This window comes from Pteropus medius, unplaced genomic scaffold (genome assembly GCF_902729225.1).
Source record: "Pteropus medius unplaced genomic scaffold, Ma_sr-lr_union100, whole genome shotgun sequence".
Taxonomy (NCBI): domain Eukaryota; kingdom Metazoa; phylum Chordata; class Mammalia; order Chiroptera; family Pteropodidae; genus Pteropus; species Pteropus medius.
In genome coordinates, this window is record NW_024349804.1 from 15,023,328 (window position 1) to 15,046,102 (window position 22,775).

The 22,775-nt window shown below is 56.4% G+C and overlaps 2 protein-coding genes and 1 pseudogene across 2 annotated transcripts; all 3 read left to right on the forward strand.

Annotated features, from left to right (window-relative positions):
• Positions 1-1,520: 1,520 nt before the first annotated feature.
• On the forward strand, positions 1,521-6,901 carry LOC120582717 (uncharacterized). Its single transcript, XM_039837995.1, has 6 exons — positions 1,521-1,594; positions 2,197-2,360; positions 3,532-3,617; positions 5,374-5,778; positions 5,891-5,930; positions 6,431-6,901. The coding sequence occupies exons 1-6, from the start codon at positions 1,521-1,523 to the stop codon at positions 6,730-6,732; spliced, it is 1,071 nt and encodes a 356-aa protein (XP_039693929.1). The 3' UTR covers positions 6,733-6,901.
• Positions 6,862-11,466, forward strand: SPON2 (spondin 2). The gene is made up of 6 exons (XM_039838356.1): positions 6,862-7,034; positions 7,499-7,718; positions 8,026-8,249; positions 8,335-8,526; positions 8,949-9,117; positions 10,702-11,466. The coding sequence occupies exons 2-6, from the start codon at positions 7,502-7,504 to the stop codon at positions 10,884-10,886; spliced, it is 987 nt and encodes a 328-aa protein (XP_039694290.1). The 5' UTR covers positions 6,862-7,034; positions 7,499-7,501; the 3' UTR covers positions 10,887-11,466.
• A 7,263-nt stretch (positions 11,467-18,729) lies between these two features.
• On the forward strand, positions 18,730-18,845 carry LOC120582995 (uncharacterized; annotated as a pseudogene).
• Positions 18,846-22,775: the final 3,930 nt, after the last annotated feature.

Below are 22,775 nucleotides of genomic sequence, written 5' to 3' on the forward strand. Positions count from 1 at the left end.
CGGGGACGCGAGGGCCCGCAGATGGCTCCCAGTGCGGCCACCCACATGCTCCACGCCGGCCCTGGCCCTCTTCCTCACCTCACAGGCCCACGAAGCCTCCTGGGTGGATGGCACAGCCCGGCCAGGGAAAAGTTACGTGCTTGCTGAAAGAAAGCGCATGTCACTCCAAGAGAAAACACACTGACAAGGCCTGGAGTTCTCATCTGCAACCCTGGCAGCAGAGGACAGTGCGGTGTCATCCACAGGTCATCCAGGGAGGACAACCCCCCGAAAGTCGTCACTCTGAGCATATGTCATCCATGTACCCCATCCAAGGGGAATACCAGAAAAAAATGAGCGAACTGGCCGGGAACTGGAGCAGAGGCCACAAGACTGGCGTCGACGAGACTGAGGGAAGAGCCGTGCGTAGGCGGCGGCGCGCAGTGGCCACGGGCGGAGCGAGTGCGTGACATGTGAGTCACGCACCATTCCGCGTGGGAGCCGCACCCATGAAGCTGAGTGAGAGGTGAAAAGGGCTGCCGAGCGCCCGCCGGCAGCTCCCACCGCCTCTTCACAGTCAGGCTGCCGAGACACAGGCCGGCGTGGGCGCAGACGTAGACCCTCACGACCTTCACGACCGAGGACAGAGTATTTTCCATAAGGCCACAATGTGCACCTGGCCGCAAAGAGATTAATGAAAATGATTTTATTATAATCCAACGAAACTTAAAATAGCAAAAAAGGTCACACACATACCCCCAATCTTAACACTCAGAAACTAAGAAATGCATTCCTAGGTAACCCTCACATAAAACAGGAAATCGAATCTGAACACACGAGCTTTCTGGAAAGCCACAAAAATGTAAACACGTCTCAGTGGAGCTTAGAAGCTCACCCGACACAGCACTCGGCCACTCGGCGGCAAGAACGACAGTGAGGGATTGTGACCCATCTTAGGAAATCAGAACAAGAACGAGAAAACACATTTTAAAAAGTGGAAAGAGGGAATGATGAAGATAAACCTAGAAATTAAGTAGAAAACAAGCAAGTAAAAAGAAGAAATGATAAAGCATTTTTTCTAAAAGAAAATAAACGCGAAACCCCTTGCCCTGCGGAGAACACTGATTAAGGAACCTCTGGAGCCCACACAAGCAGGAACCGCAGAGGACAGCGGGGGCAGAGGGGGACAGGCACACAGCCTGCAAAGCTGGGACAGCTGTTAGGAAACCTGGAGCAACAGGTTATTTTTCTGGTGAATATAAATTACCAAAATAACTTCAAATAAGGGAAAGCATGAGCAGGAAAGACGAGGCACTGGAAAGACGATTAGGGGTGACCGAATGAAGGAAAGCACCGGGAACAGACAGGCACAGCTGCGGGCAACTCAGCCCCAAGCTGGGAGCATAGCGACTCCAGTGTGATTTTAACTTTTCCAAGACAAATAAAAAGATGAAAAACTGGAATTCATCTCGTGAAACCAGTATAATTTAATAGAAAAACCTGCTACAGTACCACAAAAAAAGAAAGAAAACTATAGACAAATGTCGCTTATAGGTGAAGATAAAGAGAAGACTAGCAAAGAGAAGCCTGTGAAGCACCTGCGGGTCACGCTGCGGTACGCGGCAGGTCCAGGCCAGGCTCGCGGGTGGCTCGGTGACTGACTTAAGTCATTGCGAATTAGCACAGAATATTCAGAGAACCAAATCAGTGAACACTGACAAGAAATGTGACAAAATTCAGCAATCGTTATTAATAACACGAATTAAAATAGATTAAGAAATTCAAACTCTGCACACACAGTGGCAAAGATCTTTCTACACGGAGAGACACAGAACTGTCCCCAGGCCTGTGGGGAGCAGCTGTGGCACTGGCCGTGTCTGCCAGGATATCCTTGGAGGGTCTGGCAAACGCGAGAAGACAAACAAGTGACATAACGTTAAGAAAAAAACAGATAAAGTTGTATGTGCTAACGACATGATTACAAACCTACAGACTTCCCTTTATCCTAGTTTAAAAAGCTAAAATTCAGTAAGAAAGCGTGACACAAGGCGAGTGTGCAAAAGTGAGTAGCTTTTCACTCCTCGAGCAGTAGGGACCCGGAAGGGCAGTGAGGACGCTGTTCTAGCTGCAGTGAAGGCCAGGAGCACAGTCCCTGCGCCTGCGCGGTGGGCGAGCTGCTCGCTCCCACAGCTCAAGACGCCTCTCCCTCACCTGCAGCCTCCTGCCCTCCACCTGGGGTGGGGAGGGCAGTGGAAAGGCCACGTCCGGCCCCTGGAGGGTGAAGAGCGGAGAAAGTGGCAGCCCCTTTCCCCAGGGCCACATCTTGGAAGAGGCCCGTGTCCCTCCGTTCGTGCTCTCCTGGGGGAAGGCCACCATGCTGGGTGAGCGCCGAATCAAGTCAGATTGGGCTACAGGGCAGGAGGGGTCTTCCCAAAAAGCACAGAGCAGGTCAGGGAGGGACACCTTTCTGGGACGCCCTTCAAAGGAGCTCCAACCCAATTCCATCCCATCTCGGGGTTGACAAGTGTTTGGGTTTCACCACGAGTGTGGGCTGTGGATTTTCAAGACCCCTGCAGAGGTGGGTGAGGGGCGCGAGCCTCCGGTGGGAGCCTCCTGCTCTGTCGCAGGAATGTAAAATGGTGCAGCTGCTGTGAGAACTGTGCAGGTTCCTCAAAGATGTAATAGTAGAAGCACCGCAAGACCTAGAACAATCTATAACAGAACCACTCACTCCTGGCGCCCGCCCACAGGAGCGAGCGCGGGGTCTCGGGGAGGGGGCTGCACGCCGTGCTCACAGCAGCGTGTTCGCTGCCCGAACGTGGACGCGACCCGAGCGTCCGTGAACGCACGAGGGTGAGCCATCGTGGGCCGTCCCCGCGGTGGAAGGCGACTCGGCCTCAGAGAGGAAGGAAACCCTGGCAGGCCTGCGACATGGACGGACCTGGAGGACATTACTCTCAGCCCTCAAGTCACAAAGGACAAATGCTGTATAACTCCACTTACACGAGGTCCCTAGAGTCGCCACATTCATAAAGCAGGACGGCGGTCGTCAGGAGTGGAGAGTAGGGGACAGGGAGTGAGTGTTCAGTGGGGACAGGGTGTTAGATACACAGGATGAAGAGCTGAGAATGGTGCTGAGGCCGCGCAACGAGGCAAATGTGTCTAATGCCACTGAGCTGTCCACTTAAAAATAGTGAAGATGGTAGAAACAGACGAGCAAACAAAAACACCTCATAACTTGCTGTTCTTCTATTCTTAGCAAGGTTTAGCCTATTTTTTTTTTTAAAGTGCAAACAAACAAAAAACCCACGACCTTTGCAAAGACTGCCTCAAGCCCTCGGCGGGCTCTCATGGCACGGCCAGTCCTGAGTCTTGTCCTTCCCTACGTCGTCCAGCGGCCAGGGGACCTAACTGATTACACCACCCACTGGTGGGACAGCTGGTTTCCTTATGTGTCACGTCACTCAGTCGCAGAACCCGTTGACGAGGCTTCAGTGAGGGCCGACCGTGCTGAGGAGGTCTGCTCTACCACCTCTGCCTGTGTTCTCCTAGCTGTCACGAAGGAGGGCATTCTCAAACGCCCCACTCTGCCATGTTTGCTGAGGCCCTGGCTTCTGGATTCGGATGAAGACACCATGGTAAATGTGACTGGACAAACAGGCCTGTGTTCGTGGGAGGCCGACTGTCGCACCAAGGTGGACAAACCTGCATTTGTGGCCAGACAGGAGCACACATCCTCCCAAACTGCAGCCCAGCTGTGGCCCAGCCTCCAGGAAAGTGGGGCTAGCAGTCTTGGTGACGCTCGGCCAGAGCTTGGGCTCTCTGATGCCCCTACGAGCCAGGCGTGTTGCCGGGGTCGTGCTGCAGGTGGTCCAGCAGGCAAGGCGCCACTAGCATTGCTCCAGGGGAAGAGCAGAAGGCGGCGGGGCTCCCTGCCCCGCACCCCCTCCTTCCCAGTCCTTCCAGCACTGCCGAGGCCGCCAAACTTAGCCCGGGACCTACGCTGCCCGGCCCAAGCAGGGTGCTCAGAGAACCCCTTGTCCTGAAGGGCGTTCGGAGGGGGGAGGCGGGCGGGCTCTGGGCGAGTGGGGCCAGCAGCTCGGCTTTGAAGCGCCTGGGAGCTCAGCGCAGTCTGCCCACTCTCCCAACAACTGTCGGCCTGTACTCCGGAGGCGAATCCTCGCCTGCCTGCCTGCACTAGACCGGCTCCCGGTGGAAAACAAAGCCAGGTGGGACAGGTGTGACCAGGTGCTCCTCTGGTCAAGGTGAAAGAAGCCCAGGCCCAGACACAGGGAGGAGGAGCTGAGAGGAGGGACAGTAAGTTAGGGGGCCGTGGCTGGGGACTGTCGGCCTCCAAGACTGCAGCAGCTCTTGGCGAGCTGTGTGTGCAGAGGCTGTGGTGTCTGGAGGGAACAACCCTTGGTAAATGTCTGGTGACTGGGTGAGTGAGCAGACAAATGTGTGCCTGTGTGATTGGCAGGGTCCCCCTCAGGAGCTAGACGCCAGGCCTGTACTTTGGCCTGCCCCCCAGCCCAAGTTGAGTCGGGCCTGTGCCACGCCCAGGGAGGGCCCTGAAGGAGCCCTTGTTGGCCAGGCCTAGAGGGCCCTCAGCCAGGGCCCGGAGAGGTGACCAGACCTTCCCTGTACAACCGGAGCCCAGCACCTGGGGGCATCCTGGGTTCTGTGCCCCGTGGCAGGGCCACAGCCGAGGCCAGAGCTCAGCCAGCGCTCCCTGCCCTCGGCAGCTCACAAACTCTGACTCCTCGAGACCCACCCCGTCGGGAGGGACTCTACAGCTGCCTAAAGGCCACTTCTGGGCTAAAGACACTACTTAAAACTGCAGACCTCCTGGGAGGGGGGCTCATCAGTGCTCGTCCTGTGCTTAGACTAGTCTGAGCTACGGCAGGCTGGGGTCAGGGGAGGGGATGCCCACTGTGGCTGTGGTCAGGGGGTGGGGAGCATTCAGGGAGCATGGAGTAGAGTCCTGGCCTGCAGCCACACTCTCGAGCCTCATTCCCCTAAAACCACCTCGAGGGCGACTGACCACAGACTTACAGGAAGGGACCCTGGCATTAGTGTCAGCCAGTTAACCGAGCACTCACTGAGTGACAGAAAATCTACTGGAAGTATTCTGTCCACCTCCTGCCCCTCCTCCTGCAGACTTGGGGAGCAGGGCTTTTGTCTATTGAGGGCACTTCTATGTCCCCAGCACTGAGGTCCAGAAGGTGCTTGATATCTGTTAATGAATGAATTCACCTTGGGCAGGTGCTTGGGGGTCCCCACCTAGTGCACAGAGGAACCCTCTGTTCGTAGGCGGTTGCCTTGAAGAGTGTTTCCCCGATGCTCCGTGGCTTGATCCTCGGCAGGAGGCAGATGTAGCTCCCTGGTCTGCAGAAGGGGCGCCGGAGGGTCAGAGCATTGTCTGGGACTCACGGTGTAAGCAGCTCCCAACTGGCCAGGCTCCTTGCCCAAGCCCCAGTCCAGCCCAAAGGGCCACAGGTCACCTGTCCCAGAACCTCTGTGTTCCTTCTGAGCACAGCAAAGAATTGGGTCCTGTCCCCCATCCCGTTGTGTCCCAAGAATCCCCTCGGGCTGATCAAGAGGGAGCACACTCCACCAAAGGCAGCACCCCTCCCAGGCCCGGCCCGCCCCGCCCCAGGTCTCCTGGCCTTTGTCCCCACTGGACACACACCCCAGGCGCCACCTTTCCGCGTGGCATTGGGGGCTGGGAGCGCAGCCTCGGATGACACTGGGCGTCGTTGCAGGGCAAGCCCTGAGGCCACCAGAGCCGGACAACAGGTGAGAACGGCCTGCGCCTGGGCGGACCGTGGGGGAGCAGACAAGCGTTTCCTAACCAACGGGCCTGTGAAGATGTCCCCGGCCACGATGTCCTGCTTCTGTCCTCAAACAGGACTGGCTGCTCCTCCAAGGAGAACGAGACATAAGAGCTGGTACGCGCCACCTGCCATTCCACCCATGCTCCCTCGCACGCGTGTGACCACGCCGATCCCGGACGGTGCAGCCCTCCCTCACCACGTCGCGGGGACTGCACGCGGCGACTGACACACACACTCACACCCATCGGATGGCGACGAGGCCCAGCACAGCTGGCCAGGCAGTGTGGCTAGACTGGAGAGCCAGGCCCCGCCCTCCCGGGGGCTTCCTTCTGAGAAACACAGTTGCTTTTCATGAAACGCCCTGTGTCTGCACAGAAGACCCAGGCGGCCCCTCCTTGCAGACCCGCAAGTGGTCCCGTGGGCCCCTGTTGGTTACTTGAAATGCAGGGGGGGATCATTTGTTTTCGTTTGCGTTCTATTATTGATTCTATTTATTTTCTCACTCTCTTTTTTCGAGCATGTAAAACATTAACAAGGTTCCAAAAACCAGAGTGCTTCCTGTTTACGCTTGTAAGACCCCTGCAGTTCTGAGGACTGTCCCATCTTCTCCCCAGTTCCCAGACCTCGTGACTCGAGTTCTAAAAACATGTTCCAGCCGGTGAGTGGCAATAAACTTCAGAATCTGTCAGCACGTCCTGTGTGCGCCGGCATCCTTGTGGGGTGGGGGTGGCTGCCTCCCCACCCTGAGGGAGGGGACGCTTCCTCGAGGCCCCCTCTCAGCTCTGGGAGGCGAGGAGGTGTCCCAGGCCTCGCTTCGCCAGCCGGCACCGCACCAGGCTGTGGTTTGGCTGCGGAGCGCTGGCTGCCCCGCCACCCCCCACCGCTGGCTTTGGCACCACCTCCAGGGAGACACTAGGAAGGGCTTGATGGGAAAGCAGAGCAGCAGGGAGCGAGAGGAGGGAGGGGGCGGGGGGAGGAAAAGACAAAGAAAGGGGTGCGGCGAGTGAAGAGTGACCTCAGCTGGAGGGGCCTCTGCTGGCTTCAGAGGCAGCACGGCAGCGCTGAGGGAAGTCATCTCCCCTGCGTCCCGTCCGCCCTCTCTGCCGGCCGCGGCGGAGGACCCGGGGTGCCATCCTACGCATAAGTTGGAGCTTGGGTTCTGGCTGAGACGGCCTGCTGCCACAGCCCGGCTGCCTGTCTTCCTGCTACTTCTGCTGGGTGAGTATCCCTTGTACCTCTGTCCCTCACCCCAGAGTCGCCCCAGACCCCTGGTGCTTTCCCGGGGGAACCTGAAGCACCCAGAGGGCAGCCCGAGCCGGCCCTGTGGTCCTCAGAGCGAGTCTACAGAGTTCACCCTCGAGGCTCTGGGTGCCCTCGGCCAGCAGTGCCGGGGGCGTGGAATCGGGGATGCCATGCCTGTGCGAGCCGGGTGGAAGCTCCCGGTGCCAGCGCCCTAAGCCTGCCAGGCAGCCTGGGGATCCTGCAGACACGCCTGCAAATCCAGCTGTAACCTGACCGGTTCCGCTTTCCTGCGCAGGGCTCAGGCCAAGCCTGAGCCGAGAGGTGGAGCCCAGAGGAATGTTCAGGGGCTGTCCCTCGTCCCTTCCCCTCCCTGCACACCCCGCAGGGCAGGGTGTCTGCGCTGGCAATGCCAGCATGTGGCGCGCTCCCTCATCTCCTAGGTGATGGAAACCCCAACCCTGACCACCAGCAGCGCCCTCTGGGCTCTCCTTCTGGCCACACTCGGCTCTGCGGCCGGCCAGCCACTGGGGGGAGACACCGTGTGCACAGCCCGGCCCCTGGCCAAGTACAGCATCACCTTCACGGGCAAGTGGAGCCAGACGGCCTTCCCCAAGCAGTACCCTCTGTTCCGGCCCCCCGCACAGTGGTCTTCCCTGCTGGGTAAGTGACGCCCCTGCTGCCTGGAGCGGACAGTCACCCAACGGCTTCTCCACACTTCACAGTTTGGAGAGCGCTCTCATTTAATACACTTCGTTGCAAGAAATATTTGCTGGGTGCCTACCACATGCCAGCTGCTGATGACCTGGGCTCTGGGGTCATGGTGGGAACAGGATGGCCAGAGTCATGGGAAGGGCCAGCTGGACACCAGCCCCACCAGCAGCGTGAGGCTGCAGGGCGTCTGCACGCTGCGGGTGGGAAGGAGGGCTGGCGTGCACTCTGGGTGGCTGCTCAGGCGGCGGGTCCACAGGGGCCGTGCACAGCTCCGACTACAGCCTGTGGAGACAGGACCAGTACGCCAGCAACGGGCTGAGGGACTTCGCGGAGCGCGGCGAGGCCTGGGCCCTGATGAAGGAGATCCAGGCTGCCGGGGAGAGGCTGCAGAGCGTGCACACGGTGTTCTCGGCGCCCGCCGTGCCCAGCGGCACCGGGCAGACCTCTGCGGAGCTCGAGGCCCAGGCCAGGCACTCGCTCGTGAGTGGCGGGCGGCGTGAGGGAGTGCAGGGGTGTGGGTGGGCTGTGGTGGCGGCCTTGCTGAGCGCCCGGCCCCCTCCCCCAGGTGTCCTTTGTGGTCCGCATCGTCCCCAGCCCCGACTGGTTTGTGGGTATCGACAGTCTGGACCTGTGTGATGGGGACCACTGGAGGGAGGAGGTCTCCATGGACCTCTACCCACACGATGCCGGAACAGACAGTGGCTTCACCTTCTCCTCCCCCAACTTTGCGACCATCCCACAGGACACGGTGACCGAGGTGAGGGTATGACGGCCCTTAGAGAAGGTGTGATGGCACTGGCCATTTGGGACAGCTCTTGCTGCCCAGCTGTGCCCATTGTTTAGATGGCACCTGTCGGGTCCCAGTGAGCAGGGGTGCAGCTACTCGAGAAGACAAGGAGCTGGTGGCGCTGCAGGTGGGGAGGGAGGGCAGGAGCAAGGAGGGGCCTGAAGGAGGCCAGGCCTCCCTGGTCCATTTCCCAGGCCGCGGGCCCAGCACCCCAAGGAGCCACAGAGGCCTCACTGGGCTGTGTCACTCAGAAGCAGCCCAGGTTTGAGTCTGTTTTCTGTGCAACTCTGCTGGACCCCATCCCGGCTCCATCTGGGGCCACACACACAGCAGGTGCAGGTGGGCTGCTGCATCCTCGGCCAGTGCTGACGCCCCCTCCCACCACTCCCCAGATAACATCCTCCTCCCCCAGCCACCCGGCCAACTCCTTCTACTACCCGCGGCTGAAGACCCTGCCCCCCATCGCCAGGGTGACCCTGGTGCGGCTCCGGCAGAGCCCCAGGGCCTTCATCCCGCCCGCCATGGACCTGGCAGGCAATGACATCCTGGACAGCCTCTCAGGTAAGCCGGGCTCCCGCCCCACCGCGTGGCCGACCGCCACGTTCCCTGACCTCAACAGTCTTGATTCTGGGGCCAAGCGCTCAGGCTTATGGAAGCTGCACGTCCACCACTGGAGTGTGGGGGCAGATTTGTGTGTCACACGGGGACTTGCTCCGCCCTCACTGCGACAGGCAACTGTGGATCTTGAGCCTTCTGTGCCGGCTTTCACCCTCAGACTAACCCCAAAGGTGACTGTCCGCCCTGGAGAAAGAGAAAGCGATACACAGAGGCCAGAAATGCCCAAGTGTCTGTGAAGTGGCAGTGACAACACCTTGACATCTGCCACTCTCCTGGAGGCGAAGCTGGTTGCCACATGACCCCATGAAGGGCGACAGACAGTCCAGGGACAAGGCCACGTTGTCCACCTCTATGGCACTCCCCCACGGCAACTCCAATTTGCAGCTGAGGTCACCCAATTCTAAGCCAGGCTGCTGGGTGTGACATCCCCACCACCAGGCCAAACCAGACCAGGCCATCAAGGCTACCAGGGACACTAGGGGTCCAGGAAGGGAATCAAACCAGGGAGAGGCTGCTGGTGCTCAGTCAGCCAGGCACCATGCTCAGGGCCACACGACTCTGCGTCTCTGAGTGACTTCAAAAATGAGTTCAAGACCACGAGGGCTCTGGGGTCGGAATGTTTGGTACAAAATAACACGGGTCCGGGGGGTTCAGAACGTTCGAGAAGGATGACGCAGGTTCTGGGGATCGGAGCGTTTGGCACAAGATGACACGGGTCCAGAAGGTTCAGACACTCAGGAAGGACGACCCAGATACTAGAGATCAGAGTGTTTGGCACAAGATGACATGGGTTCAAAGGGTTCAGAACATTTGGGAAGGATGACGCAGATTCTGGCGGTCAGAGCGTTTGGCACGAAGACGTGAGTGCTGAGAGATTTGGTAGCTGATTGATTCAAACTCAAAACTGAAGACTGAACCCTTGCCCAACATTTGTGAGTGAGAGCTCACATGTCCACAGCCCAGAAATGAGGTATGGAATAACCCCAGCCCCGTCAGAGGTGTGCACGTGGCCCATGTCACAACTGACAGGAAGGTCACCTCAACAGTGGGTCCCTCTGTACCCTCCCTAGCAAAGGGGTTGGTGGGGTGTCAGCGGAGGTGACAGGGAACCTGTGTGTCGGGTGCTAGCTGAGCATGGGGGCCACACTCCCACTGTGGTCAGCTCCAAAACACGTCAGGAGATCTAGACTCTCAGCGTGTGCCCCCTGAAGGACGTTTCCCAACAGGGGCAGTCCCCACTCTCTCCTCTGGGAATACAGCTAAGAGTCTCTCGGGGCTCCCACCACCATGGTGCCAGAGTCAGTCCCAAAGCCCCGGCTCTCAGCAGAGAAACATGACGTCAAGTCAGTTCAGTGGCTTTTTAGGTGCATTGGTGGCATCTTCTTGTAACCGACTCTGAACCGTGCTGAGAACAGCTAGTATTTCCTCTGCACGCCACGGTCTGGAGCTGGTCTGGGGGTGAACCGCCCTGGGGCTCCTCCCGCTCCCCCACCACACACTCATGGGTCTCCCCTGTGCTTGGTCCAGTTCCAGAAACGCCACTGGACTGTGAGGTCTCCCTGTGGTCCTCCTGGGGGCTGTGTGGAGGTCCATGCGGGAAGCTGGGAGCCAAGAGCAGGACACGCTATATCCGCGTGCAGCCCGCCAACCACGGGGCGCCCTGCCCGGAGCTGGAGGAGGAAGCGGAGTGCATCCCTGACAACTGTGTGTGAGCCCTGCCTGGTGGCCCCGGCCCAGTCTCTGGGGTTGGGGCCACACAGCGAGCGGGCTCAGTGGGCAACGCTGTCATCACCTCTCTGAGCTCCGCTGCTGACAGACGCCTCTGCACAGACGTGCCTTGGGCTGTGAGCAGGCGCCTCCTTGCTGCAAGTTCTCCCTCGCGGCCCCCACGTCCGAGGCCTGCCCGCTCGTGGAGGCTCAGTCTGCGCTAAGTCACACCGGTGCCATTTTCACTGTGTGGCGCATTGTCCTCCATGCAGAGGACGTACACACAGCGCCCGGCTGGTCGGTGCTGCAGGAGAGCCAGGCGCCCAGGCCCAGGCGTCCCAGACTGCTCGCGGCTGAGGAATGCCTCCGACCTGGTGCCTGGGAAGCTGCTGGCCCCGCAGCCCCGCAGCCCCGCACCCGCACCTGCTCCTCAGAGCGAGGCTGCCACCCGGCGCTTACTGCTCCTGGCACCTGACCAGGTAGCACAGCAAGAGACAAGTAAACGGGGGCAGGCTGGGACACTTCACCTGTCATTGTCACGTTACCAATCTGTGCACCTGAATAAAGACAATCTGTTTCTTGACATCGGTGGCTGTGGCCTCGCATTTCCCAGATAGGCGCTGGGCGAGGGCAGGACAAGCAGACACAGGCCACTTACCCATCTCTGGAGTACTGCCTTGCCCCGGACTTCACAGAAGGGCACATGGCAAGAAACAGAATAACGTAAAAATGGTGTTCAGACCCACTGCACAGATGCAGCACGTACAATGGCTGACAGGACGATGACAGGCACGAAGAGGAGCAGGACTATGTCCCCTCCCCCAGGCCACTGATCATCAAGGTCCCTGACCTTAGGGAGATGCCCCTGAGGGCTCAGTGCTTCTGGCACTGGTCTGAGATCAAGGGTTCACGACCTCGTGCTACCAGAATGCATCATTCAGGGGTTCTAGGCCGAGGCTAGGCTCAGCCCCTGGAGAACAGTGGGGGACGGGGAGCCCTGCATTCTAAGAAACACTCTCACACCATCTTCCCCCTGCTGGGACTCCTGGAGAATCAGGTCCCACTGGCCCCTCTCCTTGCACCCGCCCACTGCAAAGGCACAGCCTTTCTTACACTTGGCTCTGCGTAGAAGAGAAAAAATTAGCCTTGAAAATTCCTGAATATAAGCCCATGCTCATAGGGGCATGAGATGTGAAAAATCCTACTTAAAAGTTTCGCTTAAAAAATCCTGGGCCGGTAACGTCCTGAGGCAACTGGAAGAAATGAGCACAAATCCTCCCTGGAGACCACACCGGGGTCTGAGGACTCAAAGAATTCCCACCGTAACATGAACTCACAAATCAAAACCCATCAAACACACGGGAAAACCAGTAGGACACCTCTAAGTCAGAGGAAATAGCAGACTACAAGATCAGACCCAAAAAGCTGTCGGTGTTGGGATTACTACGTATAGGATGTGATCGAGCATGTTGACCATGTTCCCAAGCCTGAGTGCAAAACTCAGAAGTAGACCTCAATGCTGAGCACACGGTCAGATTACAGATGGACCACACACTCTGGTCAAATGGCAGAGGCCGGCAGACCGGATTCAAAACCACCTGCTCCTTACAGGACATGTAAAATCCCGTAAGGACACTAAAAGACTGGGGCAAGATACTGCGGTGGAGACCCCTGTGGACACCCATGACTGCCTTCCCCTCCTTAAGGGAGCAAGCGGTGGGCGGGGCCCTGGGCAGGGGGAGAAACGACAAGTATCATTTGGGGCCAGAATATTTACTGCTCGTGTGAGATGCTCCAAACCCCAAAGCACATGTCAACAAAGAGAGGCTTTTGAGAAGCCACCAGAGGCCAACATACTGAGGACACCCACCCTGGAGAGGATCTGGGATCTACAGTCGACCTGGAAACAACCTTTGCTGTATTAAAGCACTGACATTAGAGAGACAAACGCTGGAAGCCAGCCACCGAGGACCCCGTGCTAGACGCGAGCGCTCCGGTTCCGGAGAAGGGGGTGGAGGACGCTGCTGCCGGCGCTGGTGCTGGGGTGGCGATACTGACGGTGGTGACGGTGGTGATGATGACAGTGACGACGATGTCGTGACGGTGGCGATGATACCGATAACGGTAATAGTGGTGATGGCGATGGTGGGGCCGGACACTCTTTCAGGAAGGCAGCTGGGTCCGCCCTCACTGATGAGCCCACCTCTGAGCAGAAGAGGCGGGTGTGGTGTCATGGCAAGGCTTTGAGTGAGAAATAACAAGTCGTCAGTGTACGACGTAAAGAGTACACTGGTCGTTTTGACAGCAGAGTGGGGCGCGGGGCGGCGGGGGAAGGGATAGGCTAGGAGTCACGAACACGGAGGAAAAGGAGGTTTGTCCACAGAGATATGGGGGAAGTGGGAGGAGATGGCCAAATGCTGGGTTCACTCTGATGTACGGGCAATACAGACACTCACAGACTGGGGTCTCGCATGACTCCGGAGAGGTCTCCGTTGGTTCTGTTCGCAGTATTAACTTCAAGAAGGCTTGGGCCCAGCTGGGTCAGCCCAGGGAAAGGGAGGGAATGAGTGAGGACAGGTCACTGCTGAGGCTCCTGTTCGTTCTGTGGTGCTGGCGTGTACTGAACAGGGGAGGGACACCGGGCCAAACGAAGCTGTCCACACATCGACGTCGATAGCTGCAGGCCTCTCGCGCAGGTGAGAAATGTGTGTGCTGGGTTTTCAGGGGGCTACAGAGGGCCCAGCAGGTGGCAGGACCCAGAGCCGGGGTGTCAAGGAGGCGGCGGAAGTGCCAGCAGGGCACCTGCTGGAGGAACGGTCAGCAACACCAAGCAAGTAACGCGGACCGCGGCCGAGCCGCCGCTGGCGGTGGGGGGAAGGAGGCAGAGGGCAGGACGCTGGCAAGAGATTGGGGGGGGCTCCTAGCAGAGATGGTGGGCCGAATTCCCACATCCAGCCCCACTCCTGCCCAACTCCACTAAACCACAGAAAAGGACGTTCAGAGGGCATCACTCAGATGCTGGCCTTGGGCATGAGGTGTGCCCAGGTGCCTTAAGGGCACATCTTCCACCATGCAGTATAACTAAACCCTACGTTCTGGATGAAAACGCCACCTGAGACACTGCCCTTCTCAGAAGACGTGGCAAGAACTCTCACTTCCTCCTGCTCCCCAAAATGAGCAAACAAAAACCCTGAACTGGGGCTGGAGCGGAGCAAAGCTGGGCTGAGGCCAACATGGGTGAGCAGCTGGGAAAGGCAGGGCTCCTGAGGCTGCTGCTGAGCGAGGCTCTCAAGAACAGTGGCGTCCCCTGACATCAGGGGAGAGCGGAAGCAGTTCCCTCTGGAGGAAGCTTTTCCAACTGCCAGTGTGGGTCTCAAGCCTCCCCCAATCCAAATCAAGCAGTGAGTGCAACCGCAAATACTAGTTAATCAAAAAACAAGTCACTGTGATTGACTGAAAGTCAGCGGGAAACACCCTGTAGATTCAGACACCTAAGATAGCAACATTGTCAGAAACAATATAGAACAGGTACAACAAAAACGACCAATCAACGCGGGGTGACTAGAAACAGACAGACACGGTTGGAAAAGAAGACCACGTGGACGGACAGACTCAGTCCGTCGGTGAGGGAGCGAGACTGGACACAGCTGGAGGGAGAGGCAGTGAAACGGGGACGTCGCTGAGGACGTCACCCAGAACGCGGCGCAGAGAGACGAAGAGGTGGGAAACGTCAAGAAGATACGAAAGATAATGTAAGAAGTTTTAAAACGTTTTAAATCCAACACTCTGAAGGCTATAATGAGGATAAAGGAGAAGAGAATATTTAAAAAGAAAATAGTGCCAAGTTATAGAACTGGCTAAAATAAAAAGGTAGCTTCAGAACCAGAAAACACAATATACCCCAGACAGGACAGAAAGAAGCCACCCGTCCCCACGCATGTGACAGGAAGCTGCTGAGCAACACAAGAGGACTGTCCAAGGACCCAGAGGAAGAGGACAGATCACTCAGAAAGCAGCGTCTATTAGAACGACAGTAGTTTCTCATCAGCAGCCAAGGGAGTCAGAAGGTGGTCAAATGGCACTTTCGACATGTTGAGACAAACTAAGTGTCCGCCCAGAGTCGTGAACTCAACACCACCTTTCAAGAATGAGGGCTTTTACACATGTTCAGATTAACAAAAACTGAGGTTTAGCACCAAGAGAACTACACTGAAGGAACTTCTAGGAGGTGTGGTTCAGAACCAAGTGTCCCCTAGCTCTGTCTTCTGGAAAGCGTAGAGGCGGTGACAGCCCAGTAGACACAAACACCCTTCACACGACGCTTTCACGTTAAAGGCGTTAAAAGACAAGGGAGACAGTGGAGGCGGCAGCGCCTGGGAGGTCAGACGCGTCTCCCACCCGGACGGCCATCGCAGGCACAGCCTGTCTGATGAAATCATTCGGGGACTCTGGAGTCTGTGGAAGGCTTGCAACTTCAGGGGAAGCCATGGAGGGTAAATCGCAGGTCAACTGTGATCCGTTTCAGCTAAGCAGCAGCTGCCACCATCCCCCACTCCAGCCACGGGGCGGGCGGCTGCGCACGTGGTCCTGGAGAAGCCTACGTGCAGTCCGCAGGGGCCAGGGTGGGCAAAGAGGGCCTTTCCTGCAAACATCAGGGATCTGCGAGCTGGTGGGCGACAGCTGCTTCTAACAACAGACATGCAGACAAACAGGTAGGGAGCGTCACTGTGGCCGCTCCCCGCTTGTTGCAAGCCCCGCCCCTCCCAGCTGAAGTGACTTCCAGAGGGTGAAAAGAGCTGGCACCCTTTCTCTCCACTCCCCCTTAATTCTTCCCCTTCTTCCCTTTTGGAAGCGAAACATTTAAGACAAGGACGTTCAAAAACAACTGCACATACAAGGAAAACTAGAAAGCGACGGTGCGTGCCCAGGGAACATCTCAGAAAAGACCTGAGAAGACTTGTTGTCACCTCAGATGGTCCTTGACACCGAGATGGCCTACAACAATCACAAAACAATAATACAAAACGGCAAACACCAGGAAAGGGGAGAAGCTCATTTCCAGACTTACCACGTAATTAGACCCAAACGTCCAATGTTCAACAAATAATCACAAGGCTCCCAAAAGAAAAGTACGGGCTCTCCCAAGGAAAACACAGATTAACGAACTGTGTTTTTTTAAAAGATGCTCTAAGATAATAGTCAAAGTCCAGTTGTTTCCATGATGCAGTGATGTGGCCTCTTGATCAGGTGAGATGGCACCACTAGGGGGAGCCGGGTGATGGGCACAGGGGACCTCTCTGTATTGTTTCTACAACCTTCTGTGTCAATAAATATTTCAAAATAAAAGGTTTTAAAAATACATCGGATGCCAGAACTGAAAGGACCCAGTGGATCACACTTGGCGACTGTAATTCCTTTTTCACGAGGAAGCTGAGACTTGGGTTCATTCAGGGCATGGCCTCAGCTAAGCCGAAGCTCTTGCCACCACCTCTGTGTCCAGCACGCTTTTCTTGACAACCCTGCACCGCCCCCCTCCTCCCGCACACACCCATTCCCCCCCGCTACACCCCCTTCTCTCATTTCTCGCCGTAGGACAGTCTTCCCTTTCTACCCCCCACCTCCAGCCAAGCGGTGAAGACCACCAGAAGATGGCCGTTGGAGCCTGGCCGCTGGGTATCAGCTGGACTCGGCACTTGGCGGTTCCCTCCAGGCCCTGCGCCATCATTCATCCATTAAAACACTCGAAATCCTTTCAAAGGAACTCATCAGAAGGCGTTCCGACGTCAACATGCTTGGAAAGGCCCCAAGGTCCAGGTGCCTCTTGTTCCCTAGGACTTGCTGCAGTCACCTGCCCAAGTGTAGCCACCATATGCCGCTTCTCACAAAAATCAATTTACAAACTCATTCAATGAAATACACTCAAACAGCAGTATCACTTGCGACTGATTCATTTCAAAGGAAGCTCTACCAGGAGCAGCTCAAGCAACAGAAATGCAAATGTCAACTTTTCTTTTAAGTTTTTGTTTTTCACTTTCAACTGCTTTTTATTTCCACGTGGGGGAACGTGAGGAGAAATGCATCATAGAAGACATTCCAAGTGACACGCTGATAACAGGTAGGTGAGATGCACTGCTGACTGCTGAACCCAGGACCTCCTTGTGCTGCCCGCTGGATGTGTGTGTGGTCTGGCAGGGCTATGGTGCTGTATGGTTTTCTCCTGAGATAGTTCGTCAAGTCGCGCTGGCCCCACGCAAAATAGCCTCGAGTCAACTGCACAGTTCGTAAGATAGGAAAGCGAAAAACACCAGACTCCAAGCCCAGTTTGTTTTTCCGGCTGTCAGGTTTCCTTTGGTGAAACATTCTGATGCCATGAATCACCTAACTGTGGCATTCTCAGAAGACACGTGAGGGCTCTAGACGGGCCCAGGAAAATGGACAGAACAGCTCATGATGACGTGTCTTCTGAACCGCAGCCTCCCACAGGGAGTGGTGCTGGGGGCATGTGCGTGCAGACCCAAGGCAGCCACCTGTGGAAACTGCTGCCATTGCAGTGGCTTCTGCCACCAAGCATGCCCCACACAGTGGGCCTCACTGGCCGGTGGAGGGAGAAGCGAGCACCAGGGTCTTTGAGGGTCACAGAAAATCCAGTTTGATGTTTAAGATCAAGTCAGAATCCACACCAAATTTCCTGATCTTAATGCAAAAAAGAACAAAAAGGAGCAGGATCCAAATCTAGGAGTTCTCTTAATCGGTGCCCGTGTCCAGTTCAACCTTACGTTGAACTCTGCCCAATCTCCTGTCAGTTGACCTTGGCCGTCACACTGAAGTATTCTATTGCAGAGACTAACCCATCCCGCTAAAGAAGAGACTGACACGTGAGACAGAGTTTGGAACAAGTAGAACAGAGAGAAGGTACACGGAGAACTGGGCGGCGTCAGAGCCTCACTGCTCTCATGGTCACTGTGGAAGAAGCTGTGTTTGGGTCTGTGGAGTGTGACCAAGTCAGGCCCGGTCCAGGTCCCAGCTCTGCCACCTAATAACTGTGTACGAGCTACTTAACCTCTCTGCATTATCTGTCGAACGGGAGAAACATAATGATACTTATTTCTCTTGGCTGTGATGATGACAGCATTAATATTTGTCAAGCGTGTAGGACCCACCGCACACACACATGCACTGTTTGTGGGTGTCCCCGACCCCACTCCCTCCAACTCCCAGCTGAATGGCTCTGCAGCAGGTGGCTGTTTCCCATCAGCTGTGAATTTCTCAACCTGCATCTGAAGGGGTGGGGGAGGAAGAAAAGGGACAAGAGCAGCCTGCCCACCCACCTGCTGTCTTGTGGTCCTCCAGCTGGATGGACTTGGCCCAGGACATGCTCGTGGCAGGAAGCCCGAGGACCACCTGACCCACTCCAGGGTCTGCAGCCGGGGCACACACAGCCGGTGTCCTACAGCTGTGTGGAGGGCAGCCTTAGTCTAGCCGGCCCCTCGTCCCGAGTCAGGAGCCTCTTTCGATCCTTGTCCCCCGTGGACATTGCCGTCCACCCCCTTCCTTGTCCTGCTCTGGTCCCTCCTTACCTCTAACTGCCCCCTCGCCCATCTTCTCAAGCCTCCATCTCTGTCCTCCCCACTCGGTGGTCTCCGTAGCCATCACCCCCTTACAACGGTCTAGGTGAAGAGCTCAGCTTCTAACGTCGACTGCAACCACAGGGGAATGTGGAAACATGTCAGGTCTCGAGTTTTACCTTTTCTTTAAAAGAGGGACGTGGTTCTTTAGTGCAGCGGTGAGCACGTCTGCTTTACATGCAGAAGGTCCGGGGTTCGCGCCCCAGTGGAGCCACGGTCCATGGTCTATGGCTATGCCACCCTGAACAAGCCCGACGTCTGACCTCGGAAGCTAAGCAGGGTCGGGCCTCGTTAGTACTTGGATGGGAGACCACCTAGGAAGACCAGGTGCTCTAGGCACAAATGATAATAATAATTTTTTTTTAAAAAGAGAGAGAACGTGGTCCTAAAGTCTCAGGATGTAATAGAGAAAAAAGGAAAAAGGGCAAGAAAGAAGGGCTAAAGGAACAAGGAATTAACACAAGGAAAACGAACAGTGAGACTGTCGGCTTAAACCCAACGACGTGTTATATCACATTAAGTGTAAATGGACAAAACTCCAATGAAAAGACAAAGGTTGTCTAACTGGATTTAAAAACAAAGCAACTGTATGCTGTTTCCCAATGGAACGCTGTATAAGAACAAGCTGAAAGTGAAAGAACAGAAAGACATAGCGTGAAAATACGAACCAAAGGAAAGCTGCTGTAGAGTCGACTTTAAGAAAACGGATATTACTAAAGAGACACACAAATCGCCAATGCTGTGTTTAGTAACAGAAAGACGTTTGGGTGAGTTTCCTACCTGACTCTTATGAGCTTTTTAAAAAGGAATTTGACAGACCATCAATTAAGTCTCTATTCTTACCATTATTTTCCTTTAACTATAATCAGATTTTTAATCAGCCCATTACTTTGATGTGCCAAATAATGTAACAGCGTGCCCCAAAATACAATTCTTAAACATTTCTTTTAAAAATCCCTTTTGCGAGAGGGTTTCGTACCACGTTTCCCGCACGCGTCTGTGTGCGTGCCGCGCTGCCAGCCCCTGGACCTGGAGCAGCCCAGGCTGCCTGCACCCAGGGGCCAGGCTGCGCTTCCACCGTCTCTGACCCGCCAGCGCCACGCCGCCCGTGACACTCGATGTTCACTGAGCGCACTGGGGCACGACTGCTCGAGTCGAACAGTGCTGGGGTGAGAAGTGCTGCCCAGAACACGCTTGTCTTTACTTTTAGCTTCCACCGAAGTGAAACAAATTCTCAGTTTTCCCAGGTATCTATGGGAACCTGAGACCACGTCTGATATGCCTAGTCCAGGAAGAGCACACACCGCTGTCTCGTCTCTTCATAGCTCTAAGGTCCAATGGTGTCCAATGAAATACACTCGTCGAGAAAGTTCCAGAGAGAGACCTCAGAGCCAGTCGTCAAAATCTATCTAAGTGTGACTTTGTGATTTGGGGACTAAAGATAGACTGCAGGAATTGAAGGCCTTGGCCGACCGCCCTCCCCCGCCGAGGCGGCGCAGAGCCCTGTGGCTGGTGCCTGTGGGCTGTTTCCTGATCTGTTAACTGGAGCTGCACCTGCCCGGAGCAGCACCTGGCGCGGCCACGTCCCTTCCCACCGTCTTGGCCTCCACCTCCAACCTTGTCCACTAGGCCTCCTGGTGTCTGCCCTAAGCGACCCGGAGAAGCAGGTGTGGCTGCGATGCTGGCTCAGCTCCATCCCCCACATGAAGGAAACTGCCTGAGAAGCAGAGAACAGGCATTCCTAGCTGCAGGCAGAGGGCAACAGGAAACAGGGCCTGGGCACCTGAGGAGCACGGGCTGGCCAGACGCAGGATGAGCACCTGCCCCAAACTTGCCCGGAAGCTTCAAAGTCAAATACGATCTGTACTTTATGCTGTTTCTCCTAATACAGAACACCTTCTTAGCGGTGGTTTCTAGTAGTAAAGTCCCGCTTGTCTTGAATGGAAAAAGGGAGCAAGGTCCTTCAGGGGACACGGAAGAGGAGCGGGAAGGGAACTCTGGGGGCGGGGCATAGTGAGAGTTAGGGCTGCCGGCCTGGTGAGTTTAAAAGCATGGCAGGGCTCCGGTGACACTTTTAAACGAGGCTGTTGGTCCCTTCTAAGAGGCAGGCACTGAGGAAGGGCGAGGTGCCACGGAGCGTGGTGATCAAGATGTGGGAGCCTGCTCACTAGAGACAACGGCGGGGACTCGGGGCCCTTGCTCCTGCTGGCCCCTTCCAAAGGCCCCCAGACATGACTCTTGCACTCTGCCAAGTACCAGGCCCGTTGCTGCTTTTTCTTCGGAGCATGAACTCATCAGACACTAGGAGAGAGGAGGAGGTAAATGGGTGTTATCATTCACCGCTCCGCGGGAGGCAGCGCCCACTCGCATGTGTCCTCGTGGCAGGTTGCACTGCTCCTTGGGTGTCCAAGGTTGGGTGCTCTCTGGAGTGACTCTGAGACCAGGATTCAAGCGCAACTGCTTCATCAAGGCACTCCCAGGAGCCAGGGGAAATGGGCGGGGAAGGTGAGATCTCAGGCGAGGCCCAGACCTCGAATAGAAGATCATCCTGCAGACTCAACCCAGCACCTCCGCTCTTGAACAGGTGCCCAGAAGAGTGGAAGCAAGGACTCCGATGTGTGCACAGCCATGTTTGCAGCAGCATCACTCACAACTGCCAAAAGGTGAAACCCAGTGTCCACCAACAGATGAACAGGTAAACCAAACATGGTCTACACATACAATGAAATATGCCCAGCCTTAAAAAGAAAGGATGTCGTGACACACGCTACAATGTGGATGGGCCTTGTGGACACTATGCTCAGTGGAAGAAGCCAGACACAAAAGGACCAATCTCGTATGGCTCCACTTACATGAGGTTCCTAGAACAGGAGAATTCGAAGAGCAAAAGGTAGAGCTTGCGAGGAGCTGGGGAGAGGGGGCTGAAGAGGAACTGCTTCCGTGGGGACAGTTTCTGTTTAGGATGAAAACTTCTGGAAACGGATGGTGGTGACTGCACAACAATGTCAATGTCCTTAGTGCACCTGAATTGCACGCTTAAAAATGGTTAAAACGTTCAATTTTGTTACTTATGTTTTACCGTTTGTCCCACCTTCTGGCAAAAGAGCTTACCACTGACTGGCTTCAGGTCGGGGTAGGTCAAAGGTCACAGCAAAGCATGTGATGTGGGGCATCCACACTGTTCCACACAACTGTGTGAATGCTTCATGGCAGCTGCTCCTCCCCGGCCACGGCAAAGCGCTGCTGTGTGCAGAGGGTCGCTCGCTCCTGCTGACACCTCGCCTGCAGCTACCATGGCTGTCAACGCCACTGCTTCAGGAGAAGTGTCTGCACTGCCAATCACTCATCTTTGGTGGAAACCTGGGTGCCCGACAGCAGTGTGAAACGGCACCAGTGGGGCGCAGGGTGGACAAATGAGCACAGAGTAGCAGGTGCCTCACTGGGGTGCCGCCAAGGAGCCGGCAGCCGGTGGAAAGGCGCCCCGCCCCATCAGTCACAGGGGGCACACAGCAAAGCCCAGAGAGACGCACACACCCAGCCAATGCAGTGGAAAGACACAGCGGCAAGTGCAGCCTTTGCACACCCAGGCCGCACGCCCCCACCATCAGTATCTGCTGGAGTTGAGCACGGGACACTGTCCCAGGTCATCGGCAAGTTGCCAACAGAAGTACGGACATGGGTCCACGTGGCGGCACTATTTGTGATGGCCGAACACTGGACCGTGCCCAGCGCCCACGGACGAATGTAAAATAAGAGTCGCCTCTGCAGAGTGGAGCGGTGAGCAGCCATGGCGGTGGGTGCCCCCCCACCCCCGCACGTGACAGCACAGATAGGCCTCATAGACGCGTGGGGGCTGGAAACCGACACGGAACTACACGTGCTTATATCAGGTTCCAAGACAGAAAGAAAGGGTGTCTTTAGAAGGCGGGGTGGTGGCCACCCCCGGCGGGTTAGTGAGTGGCACAGGCGCATTCGGGGTGCGGATCGTGTTTAGAGCCGGTTGTGGTACCCGGTTGAGCTACACACACCAATGGTGTGTGCGGTGCATTGTGTGTGAATGTGCCGCCTGTCAGCCACGTAGCCCCGCCCCGCCCCCTGCGTGGAAGCTCAAAAGGGTTCACAGGCAGTAAGGAGACCACGGCCCTCGGGGAACCGGAGCATTCTAGCAGAGGCCCCGCCATGTTCGCAGCTACTCCAAAGCAACTGCCTTCTGAGCCCGGGCCCCCCCAGGGGCCAACGAGCAGACGGGCTTTGAACCAGCACGCCGCA